The 20,158-nt window shown below is 42.9% G+C and overlaps 3 protein-coding genes across 7 annotated transcripts in view; 2 read left to right on the forward strand and 1 right to left on the reverse strand.

Moving 5' to 3' along the window:
• The window catches only part of kif18a (kinesin family member 18A), a 49,716-nt gene extending 33,837 nt beyond the window's left edge, over nt 1-15,879 (reverse strand). For all 4 annotated transcript variants that reach the window (XM_062525081.1, XM_062525078.1, XM_062525080.1 and 1 more), the window contains exons 1-6: nt 15,758-15,879; nt 14,729-15,092; nt 12,206-12,363; nt 10,346-10,450; nt 9,694-9,804; nt 8,853-9,050 (exon numbers count right to left, since the gene is read on the reverse strand). In XM_062525081.1, coding sequence (XP_062381065.1) covers nt 8,853-9,050; nt 9,694-9,804; nt 10,346-10,450; nt 12,206-12,363; nt 14,729-15,047 — 891 coding nt within the window. In that variant the 5' untranslated portion in view covers nt 15,048-15,092; nt 15,758-15,879. The remainder of the gene's footprint in view (nt 1-8,852; nt 9,051-9,693; nt 9,805-10,345; nt 10,451-12,205; nt 12,364-14,728; nt 15,093-15,757) is intronic.
• Nucleotides 2,705-6,091, forward strand: LOC134069374 (uncharacterized). The gene is made up of 5 exons (XM_062525337.1): nt 2,705-2,928; nt 3,046-3,204; nt 3,324-3,419; nt 4,860-5,105; nt 6,074-6,091. The coding sequence occupies exons 1-5, from the start codon at nt 2,827-2,829 to the stop codon at nt 6,089-6,091; spliced, it is 621 nt and encodes a 206-aa protein (XP_062381321.1). The 5' UTR covers nt 2,705-2,826.
• Nucleotides 15,880-15,975: 96 nt separating the features above from the next.
• The window catches only part of mettl15 (methyltransferase 15, mitochondrial 12S rRNA N4-cytidine), a 109,087-nt gene continuing 104,904 nt past the window's right edge, over nt 15,976-20,158 (forward strand). The window contains exons 1-2 of one of the 2 annotated variants that reach the window (XM_062524450.1): nt 15,976-16,011; nt 17,000-17,308. In XM_062524450.1, the coding sequence (XP_062380434.1) occupies nt 17,018-17,308 (291 nt within the window). In that variant the 5' untranslated portion in view covers nt 15,976-16,011; nt 17,000-17,017. Of the gene's footprint in view, nt 16,012-16,204; nt 16,353-16,999; nt 17,309-20,158 lie in introns of those variants that run through there. The other variant, XM_062524448.1, reaches the window with a different exon arrangement.

A 20,158-nucleotide genomic window follows, 5' to 3' on the forward strand; every position in this document is an offset into this window, starting at 1 on the left:
GCTAGCAGTCTCTCTAAATAACATACAGTTAAACAGAGTAGTTAAAAAGTTTCAGCCATGCCACCAACTAGGCTACTACATAATTTATTGGTTCGCGTAATGTATCATCGTTGTGCCACCAGGACTGCAAGTTGTTAAATGAGATTACAACTCTTGTTTAACTAGGCTAGTTGCTGACGTCTTTTTATGTAGACTATCAGCTAGCCTGGACAATACTAGATTAGCTGCTACTCTTCCATTAGCTGCTAATACTTGTCTTGAAGATGTAGGTGCCCAATGTTTTCGCGTTATCCATACAACATGCCGTTTTCATTTCAATGGCCCATATTGACAGGTGAATTAGGGAATTTACGTTTTCATCGATGGGTTAGCCTATTTACTTATTAATGTGTTAAATATATGCAGAATGGGTTAATGACACACAGCACTCCTTGGTTTATGGTTCTGGTCATGGCAATTATTTCTCAGTTGTCAATTATATTCCAAACAATGCCCTCTGCTTAACTAAAGGCTGGCTTACATTGCACGATTTTGGCCTGTTTTAACAGTCGGCGACTAAATTTCCAAAATCGGGTGGAAATCTTGAGAGTTGTGCTAGAATCGCAGCGCGCTCCCGTCATCTAAATCGTTTAGTGTAAGGTGCCAATCTTAGCGGTTTTAAGTCCGTCGGAGGCAGTCTTTCTCTAGTTTTGCCGTTACGATAATATCAAACATGTTTGATATTATCGGAAGTCTTTTCAGTCGTGGCTCATGCAAATAGTGACGTGAACATTAAAAACCAATAGTAACCTCTCGCGAACACGAAAACAGGAAGGGGCAAAATAGGCGACAGCTGTAGCCTATATGATTATTTGTGATTTCATTTCTTATCATTTATTAGTCGGCTATTCTACGAGACAGAACAACTCTATATCTGTTAGTGATGTCACACATCAAACAATGCTGCAGAAACGCGAAAAAAATACTTTGATATGAGTAGGCTATCATGTGATTTCCTGTTAATGATGACGTGTAGCCTATTGCACGATGGAAATAATTTGAAGGAAGCAGCAGTCTTGTAAATAGTGACCCACAGTCTTTGCAAAATCCTAATCTGAGACTGGCCTGTGACTAGACTGTGACTAAAAACTCAATGAATTGTCTTTAGATGTGAGAGGGTCTGAGACTGTAGTCTTTAAAAAATCTTTTCCAAATCTTTGCAAAGTCTGTCAATGTAAGGTAGGCTTAAGTAAAGAAAGTAGTGAAAACATGTCTTCTCTGCCAAGGCTAAACATACTAGACGTTTGTTACACTTGTCATGCAGGCAATAACATGAAACATTTTTAACACATTTGGTTATCTTTATGTGAAAATGTATTTTATTTATTGCTATGGAAATAGTGTTGATTGTTAGTCAGGTACATTTATGCATTTAGCAGACTAAAAGCGACTTCCATTGGTCATATATCCATTACTTCAGGGCCAGTCTCCCCTATATATGGTGTTATGTTGTGATACATTGTGACAATATATCAAGTGGTATTAGGTAGTGATGTTTGTGTGGTATCTAGGTTACATGTATTTATTTGAATGAGACTCACAGCATGGTACTTTTAGCACTATAGGTCTTGTCAAGTTGAGTACAGTGACTATAGTGAAGTGGTTATTGTTGAAATCGATGACCTGAATCATTACTATCCCTTGGCAGCCTATGCAGTTGGAGGAAAGCTCTGGGTGACACCTAGGACACACTTATGCTAAGAGAAAATGGTAAGTGGTATTTACAATGCTCGAATGTTAAAAGTTAAAGGAACACTTCACCGTTTTTTCATATTAAACTATGTTATTCCCTTAACTAAGACGAGTGGATACATACCTCTCATGTTTCAATGCATGCACTCACTGGCTCTGGCGGGCGGCACTACTTTGATAGCACTTAGCTAGCCCAATTCATTCATTAGGATCCAAACAGAGATGAATTTAGAAACGATCAAACATCTCCATGTTTTCCCTATTAAAATACAGTAGCATGAGTAGTCACACACGTTTTATTTTGTCTCACCATACTTGGTCGTGTGACTACTCGTGCAGCTGTATTTTAATAGGGAAAACATGGAGGTGTTTGGTCGCTTCTAACTTCATCTCTGTTAGGATCCTAATGAATGAACTGGGCTAGCTAAGTGCTATCAGAGTAGCGCCGTGCGCCAGAGGCAGTGAGTGCACGCATTGAAACGTGAGAGGTATGTATCAACTCGTCTTAGTTAAGGGAATAACGTAGTTTAATATGAAATAACGGTGAAGTGTTCCTTTAAATATGTCATGATCATTTTCTTAACTAACCTGCACAACTCTTTTCTGCAGGCACTGCTACTTCGTGTCATTGTATCTGCTAACGAGGCGCGACGTGTCAAACTTACCGAAGAGCCACAGTCTGCAGATGCACTGATTGACTTCTTACGAGAAAAACTTCAGCTGCAAGGAGACTTTTCGTTACAATTTGAGGACTTGGACAATGCGCTGTGTGATTTATCAGATATAGCTGAACTACCAAAGGGTCGTGCAATCTTGCACATAAAGTGGAAAGTGCCTGTCACTGTAAGTGAACTGTGTGACACTCAGTCTCTTGGATCTATATCGTCTCTGGATACGGCAAGTTTAGGTTCTCCGGGGCGGCCTTCATCTAGCGCTTCACCTGACTTTTCGCCTGGCTGTTCACCTAGCCCTTCTACCAACCCTTCACCAGACCACCCAAATGACCAAGATGAAGCCTCACTGGAGGAACAGAGACTGCTTCTAGTGGAGGCATCCAAGAAGGCAAGATTAGATGAGTCTCTCATCAAAGAGAAAATGGATTTGACCTTCTCACTGAGGCGAAAGGAGGTTGTTGACAAACAGCCCATGGTGCAAGATTTGAAAGATAGATGGCCAGCTTTGTTCTTTAAAGACCAGGTAGGAATGGCTGTAAATACTTCTAAACAATTTTCCATTTTTACAGGTCAGCATTACACATTTTCTCAATGTATGACTATTCCTCTGTACATGTTTGTTTTTTCCTGCATTTAACAGATTGGTGAGGAGTTTTTCCGTATTACAAATAAAGACTTAGTTGGAACATTCAGAGCTGCAGTTGAAAAATATGCCCCCCTCCTGCTGAGATTGTACCGAGCCCGAAAAACAGAGTTTGGCAAGGATCTGAATGAGATACTGAGAAGGCTTGATGATGAGGTGTGTGCACAGTACACTACACTACCAAACCACTATACTTTCACCTAGTGTGATGAAATTGAATGTGTTGAATTACTCGTCTTGCTGTTATTAGAACTCTTTCTATTTTTTTGTTTGAGACTACCAACATTGTAAGACACCGCGAGGAAGCAGCCATGAAAGGACTTCCTGTGTTCCTACGTGAAGATCCTAATCAACTTTTCAAACAGTGTCTTGTAAGTATTAATGGTCATTAATAGAACTTCGATTTTACAAGCATAGAGATGCTAAAATGTTATATTGTGGAAAAATGTGTTAATTTCAGTAATTCAATGTAAAACATGAAACTTGTACTGTATATTATATAGATTCATTGGACGTTAAGTGAAATATTTCTAGCCATTATTTGTGTTAATTATGATGGCTGCTTACAGCTTAAGAAAACCCCAAATTCAGTGTCTCACAAATCAGAATATCACCTACAACCAATAGCTTTTAATAAAGAAATGTCAGCCTTCTGAAAAACATGTTCAGGTACAGTATATGCCATAAATACTTAGTTTGCTGTCCTTTTGCATGAAACACTGCATCAGTGTGGTGTGGCATGGAGCCAATCCGCATGTGGCACTGCAGAGGTGTTATGGTTCCTTTAAAAGTAATTTTCAGTACATCTGCATTATTGTATCTCGTACCTCTGATCTTCCTCTTGACAATACTGCACCACATAGATTCTCTATGGGTTTCAGGTCAGGCGAGGTTGCAGGCCAATGAAGCAGTAATTCCATGGTCATTAAACTTAGGTATTGGTAATATGGGGATTACAGTGCTTGACTGGCCAGCAAACTTACCAGACTTGAACAACATAGGGAACCTATAGGGTATTCTCAAGAGGAAGATGAGACATGAGACCCAACAATGCAGACAAGCTGAAAGCCTCCATCAAGGCAACCTGGACTTCCATAACACCTCAGTAGTGCTACAGGTGGGTTGACTCAATGCAACGCCACATTGATGTAATCCATGCAAAAAGAGGCCAGACTTATACTGTGGGCATATACTGTATGTGTGAATATTATTTTTCAGATGGCAAACATTTCTATATTAAAAATCCAGTTTTGTATTGGTTTAACTTTGTTAGATACTGAATTTGGGGTTTTGTTTAGCTGTAAGCCATAATCATTCAAATTAACACAAACAATAGCTAGAAATATTTCACGTAATGTGTAATGAATCTGTATAATATACGAGTTTCATGTTTTGCATCGAATTACTGAAATTAACAAACTTCTCCACAATACATTTTTTTTTAGATCTACCTGTAAAGTGAAAAATAGGAAATTGGAGAGTTTATTTGTGTTTTACCCTCGGACTGCTTGAGAGAGGGATGGAAAGTTAATTGCCTGGTGTGTGTGTGTGTGTGTGTGTGTGTGTGTGTGTGTGTGTGTGTGTGTGTGTGTGTGTGTGTGTGTGTGTGTGTGTGTGTGTGTGTGTGTGTGTGTGTGTGTGTGTGTGTGTGTGTGTGTGTGTGTGTGTGTGTCTGTGTCTGTGTGTGTGTGTCAGTTTGAGATGTAGAGGGGATGCCTAACTCTCTACAAGAACATTTAACATGTAAGAGCATGTAGTTTGTGTGATGGGAGTTTGAATTGAAAATCATATTTCTTTATGTCCTCAAACAGGAAACTGATTCAGATGACGTGGCTGCCAAGGGAGTCTCTGTGGGAATTCTGTATGTCCTTGAGGACTGTGTGGCTGAAGCCTCATCTCCCAAGATTCAAAACATCGCAGTCATCTTGGAGGAATCAATAGCAGTAGAGGACCTTCCGGATACTCCCACTGCCTTGGCCTACCTTCTTGGCCTCCTTTATGCACTCAACATTCCTTATCCTAAGCACCTTAAGTACACCTTTGAAACACTTCAGAAGGTTTTCATGGACATTGACCCAAAATGCTCTAACCGTGTGCGATCCCTAAAGAAAAAGCTTGGTTTTGCCTAACATTGCAAAAAAAAAAAGTAATGCTCAGTCATCTCTGACTAATTGCTGGCTAGTGACTGAAAAGTTTGTAGAATGTTACAAACATTGTTACAGTTACAGTCTTTGTTTCAGCTGGGAGGCTAGTATTTGTGAAATGTCACACCCATTTGTATTGTTCTCTTAGCAAAACATATATACTGTAGGCTTACAATGTGACATTTGACATGGAATATTTGCTATAGGACAATTTTTTTTACTGCAGAATGTTCTTTGTTCTTTGAAGACCTGTGAATTTAAATACTGATCAAGACCGAGAAAATCATTCTGAAAAGAGGCCTCTTTTCTGTAATTTTCTTCATTTAATATTCTGTCTTGATAATTTGAAAATAAATTGTCTAAGTGTACATTTTTGTATGTGGATTTGCTTTGTTAATAGCTTATACTGTATAATGCAGCTTAAATGGGGAAAAATGGGTTTAGTCAACAAAGAAATCATCATATTACTAGCTAACATTTTGTACTATGTTGAACTAAAAACTATTTGTAAGGACAACAGCATTTTTGTAGTTGGGATAATCACATCATTGTTAACTCAACAAACAAACTTACGTTGGCAGAATGATGAATTTTAAGTTGTGCCCACTGGCAGAACGAACAATTGTTCGTAAAGACAACAGCATTTTTGTAGTTGCGAAAACGCAAAAATCTTTGTTGGGAAAACATGAAATTTTGAATGCAGAAGGTTGCCATTGAATTTCACGTTGTCACAAGCTTTTATTTTTTACAGTGTGCTGCTGCAATGCACGACTGAGAATCTGTTACTAACATAAAAACAAAACAAAACAAAAAAAATCTCAAAAATAATACAAGACAAATTCAAATAAATCTCAACTCTTTGTGTCCCGGCCCCCTCACAGTCCATCCCAGGACAATGAACCAAGCCCACCGCGGTGTGGTCTACAGGGGAAGGAGAGGAAGTGGCCTACTTGTCAAAGTCGCCGCTTTTACAGCCTGCGGGCGAGGACGTGTGTTTAGGAGCATGTCACCGATACATCCACATCTACACATTCAACAGCTTTGGCCGTACACAAGAGAACACACACGGCCAAGACATGGTGCTGGTAAAGGTATCATAAACTACACAGAGACCAGCTGCACACTTCTGCACACTCTCTCTCACTTCCAGAACAGCGTCGTAGCTTGTGAACCGAACCAAAGGCATTAGGGTGGGGAGCGTGATCTTGCTCCAAGACAAACCACAGGACCAGAGTTGAGAATTCACACAGAGGACCCTACACACACACACACTAGGGCCACCCATGGAAGAATTGGACACATCTGAAGGGAATGAGGATTATTCAGCCCAGTCATTTATCTCAATGGCTATGACTATGCTAACCCAATACTAGGGGTGTGACAATACACAGAGCCCACGAGACGACACAAGATTATATTTAACACTATTTTAAGACATCTTCAATGATGAAATATGTGAAAAATAGCCTTTCATAGACTGAAAGTCACAGAACACAAAATGATCCAGGTGTACTGTATTTTGAAATGTTTTAACTAGTGATATTTTTTTTTTTAAACCAAGTATGTTTCCAGCAGACACCCAAAATGAATTGGGATCAATCTATCTATCAAAATGCTGCTACTCACACATAGAAAAATCAGCACACGGAAGTGTGGCGGACATGCTGTTGTGTTTTCAGGGGAAACGGTGTAATTGTGTGGTACTGTTGTTTCCAGCAGACACCCAAAATGCTGCTACACACACATTTAAAAAATCATCTACGCTGATTTAGTCAGATTCTTCAGTCATGCTGGCTATAGCTGGATACTACTAGACGAGACAGATTTTCACTTTGAGGAGAAATATCCTCACACATGTATGCATGGCATTTAGTAGATCTCGTGATACAACAAGTACGTGTTGACATCTTCACAAATGGCACCAAAAAAGTGAAGGATCAGCTAAAATAACATCACATGATCCATGAGCATATCAAACTGAACCTTATGCTGACTGGGTGTCCTCATGCACAGCTAAGAGCAGCCTAACGGACGCCAAGCTGTTCTGCACCAAAACAGCCAAATCACTGCTAACCACAACAACCAAAACCCACAGATTGGCCACACCAAGTCACCAACATACTGGAAATAGCCTAGAACGTCATTAGGTGGATTCGACATCATGTAGCTGCCTGCAGCAGTCTTAAGCTGACTGCATAACGTGATTATTTCTGAGATTCTGATACGTTTTCAAACCGGAATCAATGTGGCTGAAAACACACCCGAGTCTCAGAAATAATCACCAAACAATCATCAAATCCCGCAATTCGTAAAACAAACTGAGGCCCGCCCTGCCTCCCAGACAGCATGACCCTTGACTAGGGATGTAACGATGCATCGTGACACGAATAAAAATCGATACAAATGCGTGACGATTCGCACCGGTTGATAGAAAAAATGAATCGCGATGAGTCACGTGACTTATGTCACTAGGTGGCCTACGGGGCACAGAACGAGGGAAGACGACGGTAGGCAACAACTTTGAACTAGAGTGTGTGTGTCGGGGTTCGTATGGGTGCTTGAAATCCTTGAAAATGCTTGGATTTTAATGTGATGTTTTCAAGGTTTGAAAAAGACATCATTTATGAAGTTGTTTTGTTTTTGCCACGCGTTCGCGTCCAGTTTGACATGTCTGGATTTTCCGATATTGACAGCAATCTTGTGATGCTGATATTGACTTTTAATTTCTGCGCGTGTAAACTAGTCTAAGCTACTGTGCTTGAACGAAGTTAGCTGTGACAGACTAACCTACTGGTTTTCATCGTTTTAACCACAAAGCCTGTCGACCTTAGGTCTACTCAATTTTTTAGTTAACACCTTGTCATTTCGTGTTTGTCCCGCCGTTCACCTCCGTGCGTCCCATGTACATCAGAACATATGTCGGGATAGCCATCTCACTATGAGAAAACGTATGACGATAGTGCTAAGAGATTAACACGTTTGCATGCTTGGTAAACATCAGTCTTGCACATAATATGGAGCTGATTTTTTTAGTGGAAATGGCTTACTGTAGCATTGTGCTGATAGATGGAAAAAGTTGCCTATTTAAAGGCACAGTCTGAATTTTAATCCTAGCTCTCCATTTAGTGTGTGCACTTGAACAACTATAATGATGTAGCATATAACAGTGCCCTACAAAGCAGAAAGGCAGTAACTGCATTTTTGGTCGAAAATTAGTTATTATAATTTCATGACATTAAAGTTGTTATAAAGATTGATAAGTACCAAAAATAAGCTAATGTAAAGTAAAAAAAAAAAAAGAACCTCCAATAACTGCTACATTAACTACAACCATAAGGCTAAGCAACAGCATAACTTTAAAATGTTTTTTTTTTTTCAGTTTGCACTCTGCATAGTTACTGCCTTTTTGCTTTGCAGGGCAGTAGGGCCTGCCATTTATTTTAAGAGGAGAGGTGTAGGACGTAATACTTTGGAAGGAGAGGGAGTGGTGCAATTTGATTTTCTTTGGAGCAACCTCTTCAAACAGCATCAATATGAAAAAAAAAAATCGTGATAAAATCGTATCGTGAACAAAAAATCGTGATCCATATCGAGTCGTGAGTTGAGTGTATCGTTACATCCCTACCCTTGACCCTTGACCCTTTGAACCTGCCGGCCTACCTTGGGGTCGGCGAGGGTGTTGATGACGTTGCCGAGCGCGAGCAGCGAGCGGTTGATGTTGGCGCCCTCGCGGAGCCGCGCCCCCTTGGCGTTGGTGGCGCTGGCGCGCTCGGAGCCCGCCAGGTCGATCAGGCTCATCTTGGCCACGCGCACGTTGGGGTTCAGGCTCGCCGTCTTGTCCTGCTGCCGCAAGTACACCTGGGGGCGCACGAGACCACGCACCACCACCACGTCACAACAAAACAACAACAAATACACACGCAAACAACAACATCGTACATTAAGACTAACAACTCGGTGGTAAGTGCGAGACATCACAATCAACATGACTCATAACAATCAACATGGCTCATCACAAAATACAGTCATTTCCTGCATATAAGCCGCATTGTGTATAAGCCGCAGGACAGTGTTTTATGCAAGCTAAAAGAAACAAAACCATATTAACACCATATTAACTGCCCCCCTGTATTAACCTCATAGCTAAAGACATTTTGCAAAATCAATGTATAGGCCGCGGCTAATAGTCGGGAAATTACGGGTAATAACAAATACACACATCAAAAACGTGACACATAAACTAAAAAGTTGGCAGTAAGTTAAGTTTATGGCCATGCTGTTCCACCCCCATTATCAAATAGTCAAGGTCTGACCATACAGTATATCCTTTTCAGCATGAAAGATAAACTCAGCTATGAGGAATGCCTGAGTCATGTGCCTTTATGTGATAGATTCATTCAGATAGGTTCAGTTATATTTACTGCTGCGTCATTGCACTCTAATTGAGGTTCAAGGCTGTGTGTGTGTGTGTGTGTGTGTGTGTGTGTGTGTGTGTGTGTACCTGGAAGACTGCATGGGACCGCGAGGAGGTGGCGTTCATATCTGTAGGGTGCTGGGTTCTATTTTTGTTGCCGAAATCCAGCGCTTCTAAAATGTGCTCCGCAGATTTGGGCTACAAAGAGGGAGACAGAGGGATGGATAGACAGACAGACAGATAGATAGATAGGTAGAGTGCCAAAGGAGAGAAAGAGAATAAAAACAGGACACAAAGAGAGAGAGAGAAAGAGAGAAAGAGAGAGAGGGAGAGAAAGAGGGTGATGGAGTGTACTCATTCATCTCAAAGAGGCTGAGTCCACAGCACGACGTACGATGATGCCAGAATGAGTCATAACCAAGACAGAACTTCAGCTCTCTGCAGACACCAGTCCACCATCAGCTTCCAAAAAAATAATAGTAACAAAAATAAATAAATCCCAATTGTATGTGGGGATTCCTAAATAATATTCAACCAACACTGACTGAATTTTCTTATATTGTGACTGAGTAAAACTGTGGTGATTTTGATAACAATTTTAAAATAAAAACAACTGCAAATAAGCACCCTACAGATCTAATTGTATGACATCCTTGAATTTGCAGAATCAAAATCGTGGAGGACTGACAGAAAAAAAAAACACACGCAACAGCACACACACACACACACACATATGTACCTGATGCACAGAGAGCCCCTGCACCACTACTCCCTTGGTGCTGTCCTCTCGCACGGCTAGCGGTCCTGAGTTAGCCATGAGATCCCGGATCTGCTCATTATACACCTACAAAACACACACACATAAAAACGTTCATAAAACCCCCAAAAAAACAAAGCACATAAACAGTGTGTTGAAATTTGCAAACATTTGGGGAACGTTTGCAAACTGAGGAGGCAATTTTCTACAGACACACGGAGGTGCTGGGCACAGGCTTACTGTTGCGATGGAACGTGTACACAAATATCTGTAGAATTGAATCGTTCAGACAAAACATGTTGACCACGACTGTTTCTCAGGTGTTTCACAAGGTACTGCATTGAGCCATGAAATGAAGAATCAGTTTGAGTGTGTGTATGAGAGGATGAGTGTGAGCGTGTGTTTTTGCTTTTTTTCTTTCTCACCTCCAGACAACACCCTGTGAAGACGTGTGTGTGTGTGTTTTCGCTCACCTCCAGGTAGGACACAGCCAGCTAAAACACCCTGTGAGGATGTGTGTGTGTGTTTTCGCTCACCTCCAGGTAGGACAAGGCCAGCTAAAACACCCTGTGAGGATGTGTGTGTGTGTGTGTGTGTGTGTGTGTGTGTGTGTGTGTGTGTGTGTGTGTGTTTCCGCTCACCTCCAGGTAGGAGAAGGCCAGCTCGAACATCCTGTGAGGATGTGTGTGTGTGTGTGTGTGTGTGTGTGTGTGTGTGTGTGTGTGTGTGTGTGCGTGTGTGTGTGTGTGTGTGTTTCCTCTCACCTCCAGGTAGGAGAAGGCCAGCTCAAACACCCTGTGAGGATGTGGTGTGTGTGTGTGTGTGTGTGTGTGTGTTTCCCCTCACCTCCAGGTAGGTGAAGGCCAGCTAAAACACCCTGTGAGGATGTGTGTGTGTGTGTGTGTGTGTGTGTGTGTGTGTGTGTGTGTGTGTGTGTTTCCCCTCACCTCCAAGTAGGAGAAGGCCAGCTCAAACACCCTGTGAGGATGTGGTGTGTGTGTGTGTGTGTGTGTGTGTGTGTGTGTGTGTTTCCGCTCACCTCCAGGTAGGAGAAGGCCAGCTCGAACACCCTGTGAGGATGTGGTGTGTGTGTGTGTGTGTGTGTGTGTGTGTGTGTGTGTGTTTCCCCTCACCTCCAGGTAGGAGAAGGCCAGCTCAAAACACCCTGTGAGGATGTGTGTGTGTGTGTGTGTGTGTGTGTGTGTGTGTGTGTGTGTGTGTGTGTGTGTGTGTTTCCCCTCACCTCCAGGTAGGAGAAGACCAGCTCGAACACCCTGTGAGGATGTGTGTGTGTGTGTGTGTGTGTGTGTGTGTGTGTGTGTGTGTGTGTGTGTGTGTGTGTTTCCCCTCACCTCCAGGTAGGAGAAGGCCAGCTCAAACACCCTGTGAGGATGTGTGTGTGTGTGTGTGTGTGTGTGTGTGTGTGTGTGTGTTTCCCCTCACCTCCAGGTAGGAGAAGGCCAGCTCGAACACCCTGTGAGGATGTGTGTGAGTATGTGTGTGTTTGTGAGTGTGTGAGAATGTGTGTGTGTGTGTGTTTCCTCTCACCTCCAGGTAGGTGAAGGCCAGCTAAAACACCCTGTGAGGATGTGTGTGTGTGTGTGTGTGTGTGTGTGTGTGTGTGTGTGTGTGTGTGTGTGTGTGTGTGTGTGTTTCCGCTCACCTCCAGGTAGGAGAAGGCCAGCTCAAACACCCTGTGAGGATGTGTGTGTGTGTGTGTGTGTGTGTGTGTGTGTGTGTGTGTGTGTGTTTCCCCTCACCTCCAGGTAGGAGAAGGCCAGCTCAAACACCCTGTGAGGATGTGGTGTGTGTGTGTGTGTGTGTGTGTGTGTTTCCCCTCACCTCCAGGTAGGAGAAGGCCAGCTCGAACACCTTCTCGTCCTTCACCTGCTCCATGCGGCTCCAAAGCTCCTTCATGGTGAGGTAGGTGACGCCGGGGTTGTCCGTGGAGCCCAGCATGGTGTGGGTCTTCCCCGCCCCCGTCGCCCCGTACGCAAACACTGCACAGGGGGCACAGAACCAGCGCTCAGACGTGCCGTCAAATCCGCAAACATACAGTAGGCTGAACGTTTGTGAGCGTTTGCAAACAGTATTCCGCTAGCTTGAAGTTTTTCGGTAAACGTTCGTCAAACAATCGCAAACAGACTGGAAGGAGGTAGTTCTCTGCGAACGTACAGTGGAACCGGACGTGAGTTTTGACGAAGGCAACAATGCAATTTACCGTTAGCAATGGAACGTCGGTGCCAAATCGTTCAAATGTAACTGTTCAAAGAAAACATGTTCACCAAGAGTGTTTGCCACCGTTTGCCGAATTTGAACGCACCTCAGAGCTCAGAAGAGTGAATAGAATAGAATAGAATAGAATATATACTTTTTTTTTCCCCGTGAGGGAAATTAGTTTCTCTGCATTTAACCCAATTTAACCGAATTAGTGAACACAGCACACACACAGTGAGGTGAATCACACACTAACCCAGAGCAGTGAGCTGCCTGCCCAATCAGCGGCGCGGCGCTCGGGGAGCAGTGAGGCGTTAGGTGCCTTGCTCAAGGGCACTTCAGCCGTGGTGGACTGGTCGGGGATCGAACCGGCAACCCTCCGGTCACAAGCCCGAAGCCCAAACCCGTGCACCACGGCTGCCCACATGAGTGCATTGGGACATAGACGGTCTGCCCCCCTCCTGCCAGCCTGCAGTGCTGAAGCACTAACGCACGAGATCGCGCTCTGCCAGGGTGGAGCATGATAGGAGGGACTAGGGTGGCAGTTGGAAGGATTTATTCAAAGAATATTCTGCCACATCACCAAAATGAAACCACTCACCCTCCCCTCCCCTCCCCCACACCCACTTTGCCACACTCCAGCATGGCCAAGAGGAGTCTACTGCTCATGGTAACACTGGAACATTTAGGAACATCTGAGTCATTGTGGTTGCCGGTCAGGGATTCACACACACACACACACACACACACACACACACACACACACAGAAAAAGAGTGGTTTTGCTTACCAAATGTGATCACTAGATAATATCCCCTGGGGGCACTGACTAGGAAGAGATCCCTATTCTGCATCATATGAGAACATCTCAAATATAGACGTTCATTGGACCCCACACCCACACCACTAAGTACCAATGCATCTAACTATCTATCCATCCATCTATCTTTGTGTACACTGGACTTTCTGCCTTATCTCAGTGTTAAGGCTTTTTAAGCCTTATTATCATTCAAGATGGAGCATTGCACTAAGCAATTCACTGCATGAATTATACTATGTATGACATCATATGGGACTAATACAATTTGAATTTGATCTAAACCAAAACAAATAGGCTACTGGAGCTAGACAATTTATGAGCTTATGGCAGTAATAAAAACATGATTTAAAGATAAACATGGCAGAACACCTTGTGTTGCGAGGGCAGCACACAACTGAGATTTGAATGGTAATGTCCCAGTGATGAGGCAATGATTAATCTCTTAACGGCTGCCTCTTTGACCAGAGAATGCAGAAGGAGCTCTTCTCTCAGTTCAATAGCTGATGGCAACGAGACATGACTGTAGCAAGGACACACACGTACACACACACACACACACACTGTTGCCATGTCTCTGAGCAGTAGTCACTCTCTAAGAATGCCAGCTCTGCCGAGTGTACAGTGTGACCTTGGCGAGCTTGTTTGAAAAGATTCATTCATGGACTCAGCTGATTGTTTGAAAGACGCGAACAAAAGAGAAACCGAACAGACCTTCGCTACCACATCACCTGCTTCACGTCATCAACTGACACACAACGGGGGAGGGAGAAAAATAAATTAAGTCAAAAAATATATAATTTGCAAAAAAAAAACAGTGAATAGCCTCACACATCCAAGAGCCTGGCATTCACCAAACAAACTCCCCTCCTCTCATGCTGATGAGAAGGCTCACACAAACACTGCGCAACAGCGTGACTCATGGAGGGAACACAGTGATGACCCCTATCCACAAAAGAACTGAAGTCTCTGTCAAACATTACTGGGGGAAAAAATGAGGACCTGGCACATTTGCATGCAATGTGTTTAACAATCTGTCACAGGTAAAGGCCAGAGTCCTCTTTTCTGTCACCCCGGCTGTCAGAGGGACAGGGTGAACTCGCCTTCCAAGGTCCAGCATAACAAAAAACTGCCACTGTGATGAAGGGGTCACCCTTTAATTCTAGGCCCCTAAGAAGGACGATTTGTTATTGCTGTTAGCTTTACAAGCAGCTCTGAATGACCACTGCAATGTCAACATTGACATAATTGCCAGAAATATAGTATTATAGAGCGATGAAGTAATGATAGCAATATAGCAGCCTTGACCACGTAAACACAAGCTCTCCTCACCTGTGCAGTTGTACCCATTGAGAACACCGTCCACGACTCCTTTGGTGGTGTTTTCGAACACTTCCACCTGTTCACTGGTCTCCCCGAAGACGTTATCGAACACGAACTTGAGGTCCTTGTTTGCTCTCTTGCGGACGTCTCTGTTGGCTATTTTCTGCCCACGGAAAAACGTCACCTCTTGCTCCTTGGGGTCAAAGATGAGCATGTGGCTGTCCACCACCTGAACCACCCTCTTGAAGCCAGACGTCTGCTCCCGTTCGTTCGGGGGTCGCACACGGACAACCACCTTGACGTGGCTGCACACATCTGGGCCCCCCATCCTGTCTGTTGGCGGTCTTGTAATGCTTCAGAGCAGTGGCGTCAACTGTTCAAGACGATCAGCTATGATTAATAAAAGGCACGCATGCACAGTGATAAGTAGCAACGTTAGTTTGCATCTGTTGATGCTGATCAGTACAACATATCAGTACAGCCAAGAAGGGTGACACAAAGCAGCTGGTTAAATAACGTTAACCCAGACTGTTGTCAACGAAATTACTTTATTTTGATCTGTGCAACTCTTAACTTAACATGAGTAGGCTCGATGCCAAATCCGTTAGCACACAATGCAATATCTTCGTCCTCGGGCCAACTAGATTTGGGTTAGACTCGCTGAATTAGCTAGCGCTAACTGGCATAGTTGGATAATTAGCTACTACACATAACATGACAGATTCTCATGGGCTAAAATGGCAAACATGCATAGCTAATGTTGATATCAACGTGTGTCTTGTTTATGAGGAAGTATTGCAAGCATATCGTAAATAATCACAATATGTGTGCACAACACATGATTACGGTTTACTACAAGCTGTAGTGCTACTTGAATAAATACTGGTAGCTAGCATTTTAGCTGTAACGTTAAGCTAAGTTCGTGCTTAGGTCCCTCACGTCAGTGGAAGAACTGTTGGAGCTGTCTGGGGTTTAGCGTCAGCCTTAAAATATCAAACAACAGCAAAAATGACAGACAAAACAATGAAATCATCATACCTTAACAGAATGTGAAATCACGATATAGCAGAACTCCACAAATACGTATATTTAAACTACAATGAAAGCTATTCAGAGAGCAGGAGGAAGTTCTCAGCGCGAAGATTTTCAAACACAAGCCACACTCCCGTCGCAATAACAGATTGGACGAGGACAAGGCTGCGTCACATGACGTCAGAACACGCTGATGTACACAGAGCGGGGGATTTCGAAAATGCTATCAGTTCAGTTAATGATTAGCAACGGCTAAATCGGTTGGTTATTTCACGTTATGTAAAAACTGTAAAACAATAAAATCGTATTATTTTCATATCAGTATGAACGTTAGAGAGAATGTCGCCGGTCGGTCGAAGTCGACTAGCTAAACTGTCTAGTTTCCCTCTTTGGGCGGAACACAATGTTTGTATCTACGTTTCGCGTAGGGCTCATTTTGGGGTGTACCGGAGCATGTCCTTTACTGTCCAGCATTACCGTTCTGACAGCTGGAGATATGTAGGAAAATACCCCTTTCTCTTTGCGATAAAGAGTGATTTGGAGTCTGAAAATACGCAACGTGTCTTGAACATTATTCGTAAAAGTAGTGTTCCTCGTAGGAGTAAGTTATCTGTCTGCTCTGCTTTCCCAAACATTGTGCAGGACATCCCCTGTTTGCGTGATCGCTAACTTGTTCTCTCTCTCTGTTATTCTGATGTCTGCGTGTACATTTTTGAAATAATATCCTTCACGATCTCAGGAAGGAATATGTATCCAGATATGCGGATAGTGGGAATAAAACTGACCATGTATCACTGAACCACCCCTGCTTCGGTGAACATTACTATTCCTTTCTAAGACTTCAGTTCCAAAACACATAGGCTACTTCCCATTTTTGGGGAAACTCGTAGGCTACTGGATCTGCTCTGACAACCAACACATAGGGTGCCTCTTATTTACAGTTTATACGTTCTCCCTCGCTCCTCGGGCCTCGATCCTCACTGATCTACATTTAAAGATAGACGAAGGGATAGACTATCATTGTTGCCGCCCAATCATTCTTTATGTACATCAGTGAGGATCGAGGCCCGAGGAGCGAGGGAGGACGTATTACTCTAAATGAGAGGCACCTACAGTCTGTCATACAAACAGCTACGAGAACTGTAGAATTATAGGCATACAGGACAAGCCAAACGAATCTCCATGTACACCACTTAGAGTGTGTTTGTGTAGCTGTGTCTCACCATAGTGTGTTCTTTTACACAACAGATTCAGGTCAGGGTTCAGATGTGTCTCCGTGGTAATGGCCTGGTGTGCAGGCTGGCAGGCAGTTTGTGGGCAGAGGCCACACAGGCTCTAGGATGTCCAGCACCGCCACATCGGCTCTGCTGGAGGAAGTTGTGCTCGTTAGCGAGGCTGTGTTCTCCCCTGGGACTCCGAAGCACCGCTCCGAAGAGGACTGCCGCCACCTCGACCACCGGCACCAGCACCGGCTCCAACTCTGGCCAGCAGACTCTGCTGCACACCCCGGTTATGGTTAAAGAAGTCCTCGAAAGCCTCGCTCTCCAGCCAGGGCAGGTCAGTGCGAGCATTTCTGTCTGTCTGCTTCTCGCTCTTTCTCTATCTGTTTGTTTATTTTGTGGTATTGTCTCTCAAGCTCCCTGAGTTGCTCTCTAGCCAACTATTAAAAAGTTGTTGTTAGATTTTCATTCAATAATTGATAATTAGGCCTGACCACTGGAGGTTTTGTACTTGTTGTTAGTTTGTGAAAGGTCATGGATATTTAGGCCTAATCAACATCTATGGAAATGCATGGAAAAGTTTTGAAATGTCATTGAAAATGGGTGATAGCATCCTAAGGGCCATATTCTCTTATGCACAAGTAAAAAAAGATGCACAACTACATAATTTTCAGACACACATTCTCCCCTTGATTTAGGGTTTGTTGTTTTCTGCTATGCACTGAGTACTTGGGTCAGGTTTTCTTCTCCCCAGTCTTTGTCAGATAAAGCATTTCTGGCAAAGATCATAGAGCGCTACTCTCTAGAATCTTTGATTTCTGGGAGTTGGACAATGGCAAACATTCAGAGGCGCTGCCATGGTGATTCAGCCTATGATTGTTTTGCTGTGCTGTTGTTGCATGATGTGATCAAAAATCCTTCATTACTGACAAGATAGAGCAACATAATGCAATTCTGTGGAAGCAAAATTCGAACCGTTCCTGTCTGCTTAAAGAGGCGTGTCGCAAAGACGTCATAGTGGGATATCGATCTCTGTCAGATTGGCAAGCAGTTCAGTTCAAATGTAACGGCACTTTCTAGGTCTGCTTAAAGGGGGATTTCGCCCCCCTCCCCTTTGCAAAAACAGAACACGGAAATGGTTGAACGTTTGCGCCTCTCGCTCCGCTTTAACCCTCTCTGGTATGATCAATGATCTATGGTATTCTTTATAGATCAGTGGGTGTGATGAACACTTGCAAGCAGCACTATCATTGTCCTAGAGACTGCTGTGGTGGTGCCCTGTGCCAGAACTGACCTGAGTGGATGGACTGCTCATCTGCTGGACGGCTAATGCCTGACCAGATATCATGTGCATAGAGTTTCTGTTGAGCGGCAGATAGGTTTGTGGAGGAGGGAGAAACGACTGGTTGAACTGGACAGGTGCATGTGTGGTGATTTGAGTTGTTTGATTGGCTCCAATGGACTGCTCTGAGCTATTGTAGAGTGACAGCGTTGACAAGCATAGCTGAGCTGTGATGACCCTGATGGCAAACTTCAGTCCAATGGACTGGACAAAAAAATACTGCAGTAGAGTGACTTATGATGGTCTATTTCACTGTCATGATGAGTGAATATTGTATAATAATAATAATGAAAATAATAATAATATTGTAGAATCTGCTCTGGGACTGATGGTAATACAGGTTTGCATGTCCCCAGAAATTGTGCTGTTTAGGAATCAGAATGTGAAGACGAAATACAGAACTTTACTGTTGAAATTTCACAAACTTATTTTATAAAACCAATACAAAAAGTAGTGCAATAATTATAATTTTGCTTCAAGTTCAACCCCCGGTACATAGCACAGTATTCAAGTAAATCTAAAAAGAAAATCCAAACCAAGTGAGACTTAGTGAAGAGACTTTTTGCATTGATATGGGCTTTGACCGCTTTTGCCAACTGAAAATGAAACCTCTGCTAATATGCTTCCTCTGTCAAATATATGTGGTGTGGGCCTATCAAAAGCGTGCTGTGTTGTTATTGTGCTGTTTACATAACGTTAGTGGTAGGCTAACATTAGCAGAATTCATGCAGATGTCTTGTTAGCCTACCAGGGACCTTTAGTTACAGCTGTTGAACAATCTCTGTGGAAATTGTAGAATTGACATGCTGGAGAATCCCTTTCAATGCAGTTAATATTTACCTAAGGACAAATTAAGCCTTACGGGTCATATTTAACGGGAACCGTAAGATGTTTTGTGCAAACGGCCCCAGAGCACTTGTGTCTACCCTCACCAGGCCTCGCAGTCGTTCTGCCGCTATTTGAGCTGTGCTCATCATTAGGGGTGGGAATTGGCAAAAGAATGACAATTCGATACTATTGCGATATTTGGGCCACAATTCGATATTATTGCGATTCTAAACATATTGCGATACCACAAGTATTGCGATTCGATTCTGCGATATATTGCTATTCATGTCTCTCATATTGTTCGAAGGCATTACAAAAAATAAGGAAAATGACACTGTTCAACTCACTTTGTCATGGCATGGTGCATATTAAGGTCCTTACTATTTGCTTCTTGTTGAAAACCGAAACACACCCACACTTTCGATTTGAAATTGCTGTTGAATGCAAAATAAAACGCCACAACAAGCGCCACCTTGTGAGCGTAATATCTTGAATTTCCCCCTTGGGGATCTATAAAGTATCTATCTATCTATATATCTATCTATCTATCTAGCATATTTAATGTGATCAGAGTAAACCCTGAGTAAACTCGCCTCAAATAAAAGTAAAATAGATAATTGAATATATAATTAAGTATTGCGATACTTTGAGCTACTCGTATCGATATAATTGCATGCACAAAATATCGCGATACTGGACAGAATCGATTTTTTCTCCCACCACTACTCATCATCAAATGGCATGCCTACCATTTTTTTTGGTGCTGAAATGGCTGGATTTGCTTATGGCTTGGTCCTAGCCACTGTGTTTATCTTCAGTTTGGTAGAGCTAGAGAGTTTCTGAGTGGACATATTGAACAGATAGGTAGATAGATGATAGATAGATACTTAATTGATCCCCAAGGGGAAATTCAAGAAATAGATAGATGATAGGTAGGGTATAGGTAGATGACCACGGGGATTCATTTGCTGAATTGACAAAGAAGTGTTTTGTATTGGACCAAAGTAAGTATGCCTG

Source organism: Sardina pilchardus, chromosome 21 (assembly GCF_963854185.1).
Source record: "Sardina pilchardus chromosome 21, fSarPil1.1, whole genome shotgun sequence".
NCBI classification, from domain to species: domain Eukaryota; kingdom Metazoa; phylum Chordata; class Actinopteri; order Clupeiformes; family Clupeidae; genus Sardina; species Sardina pilchardus.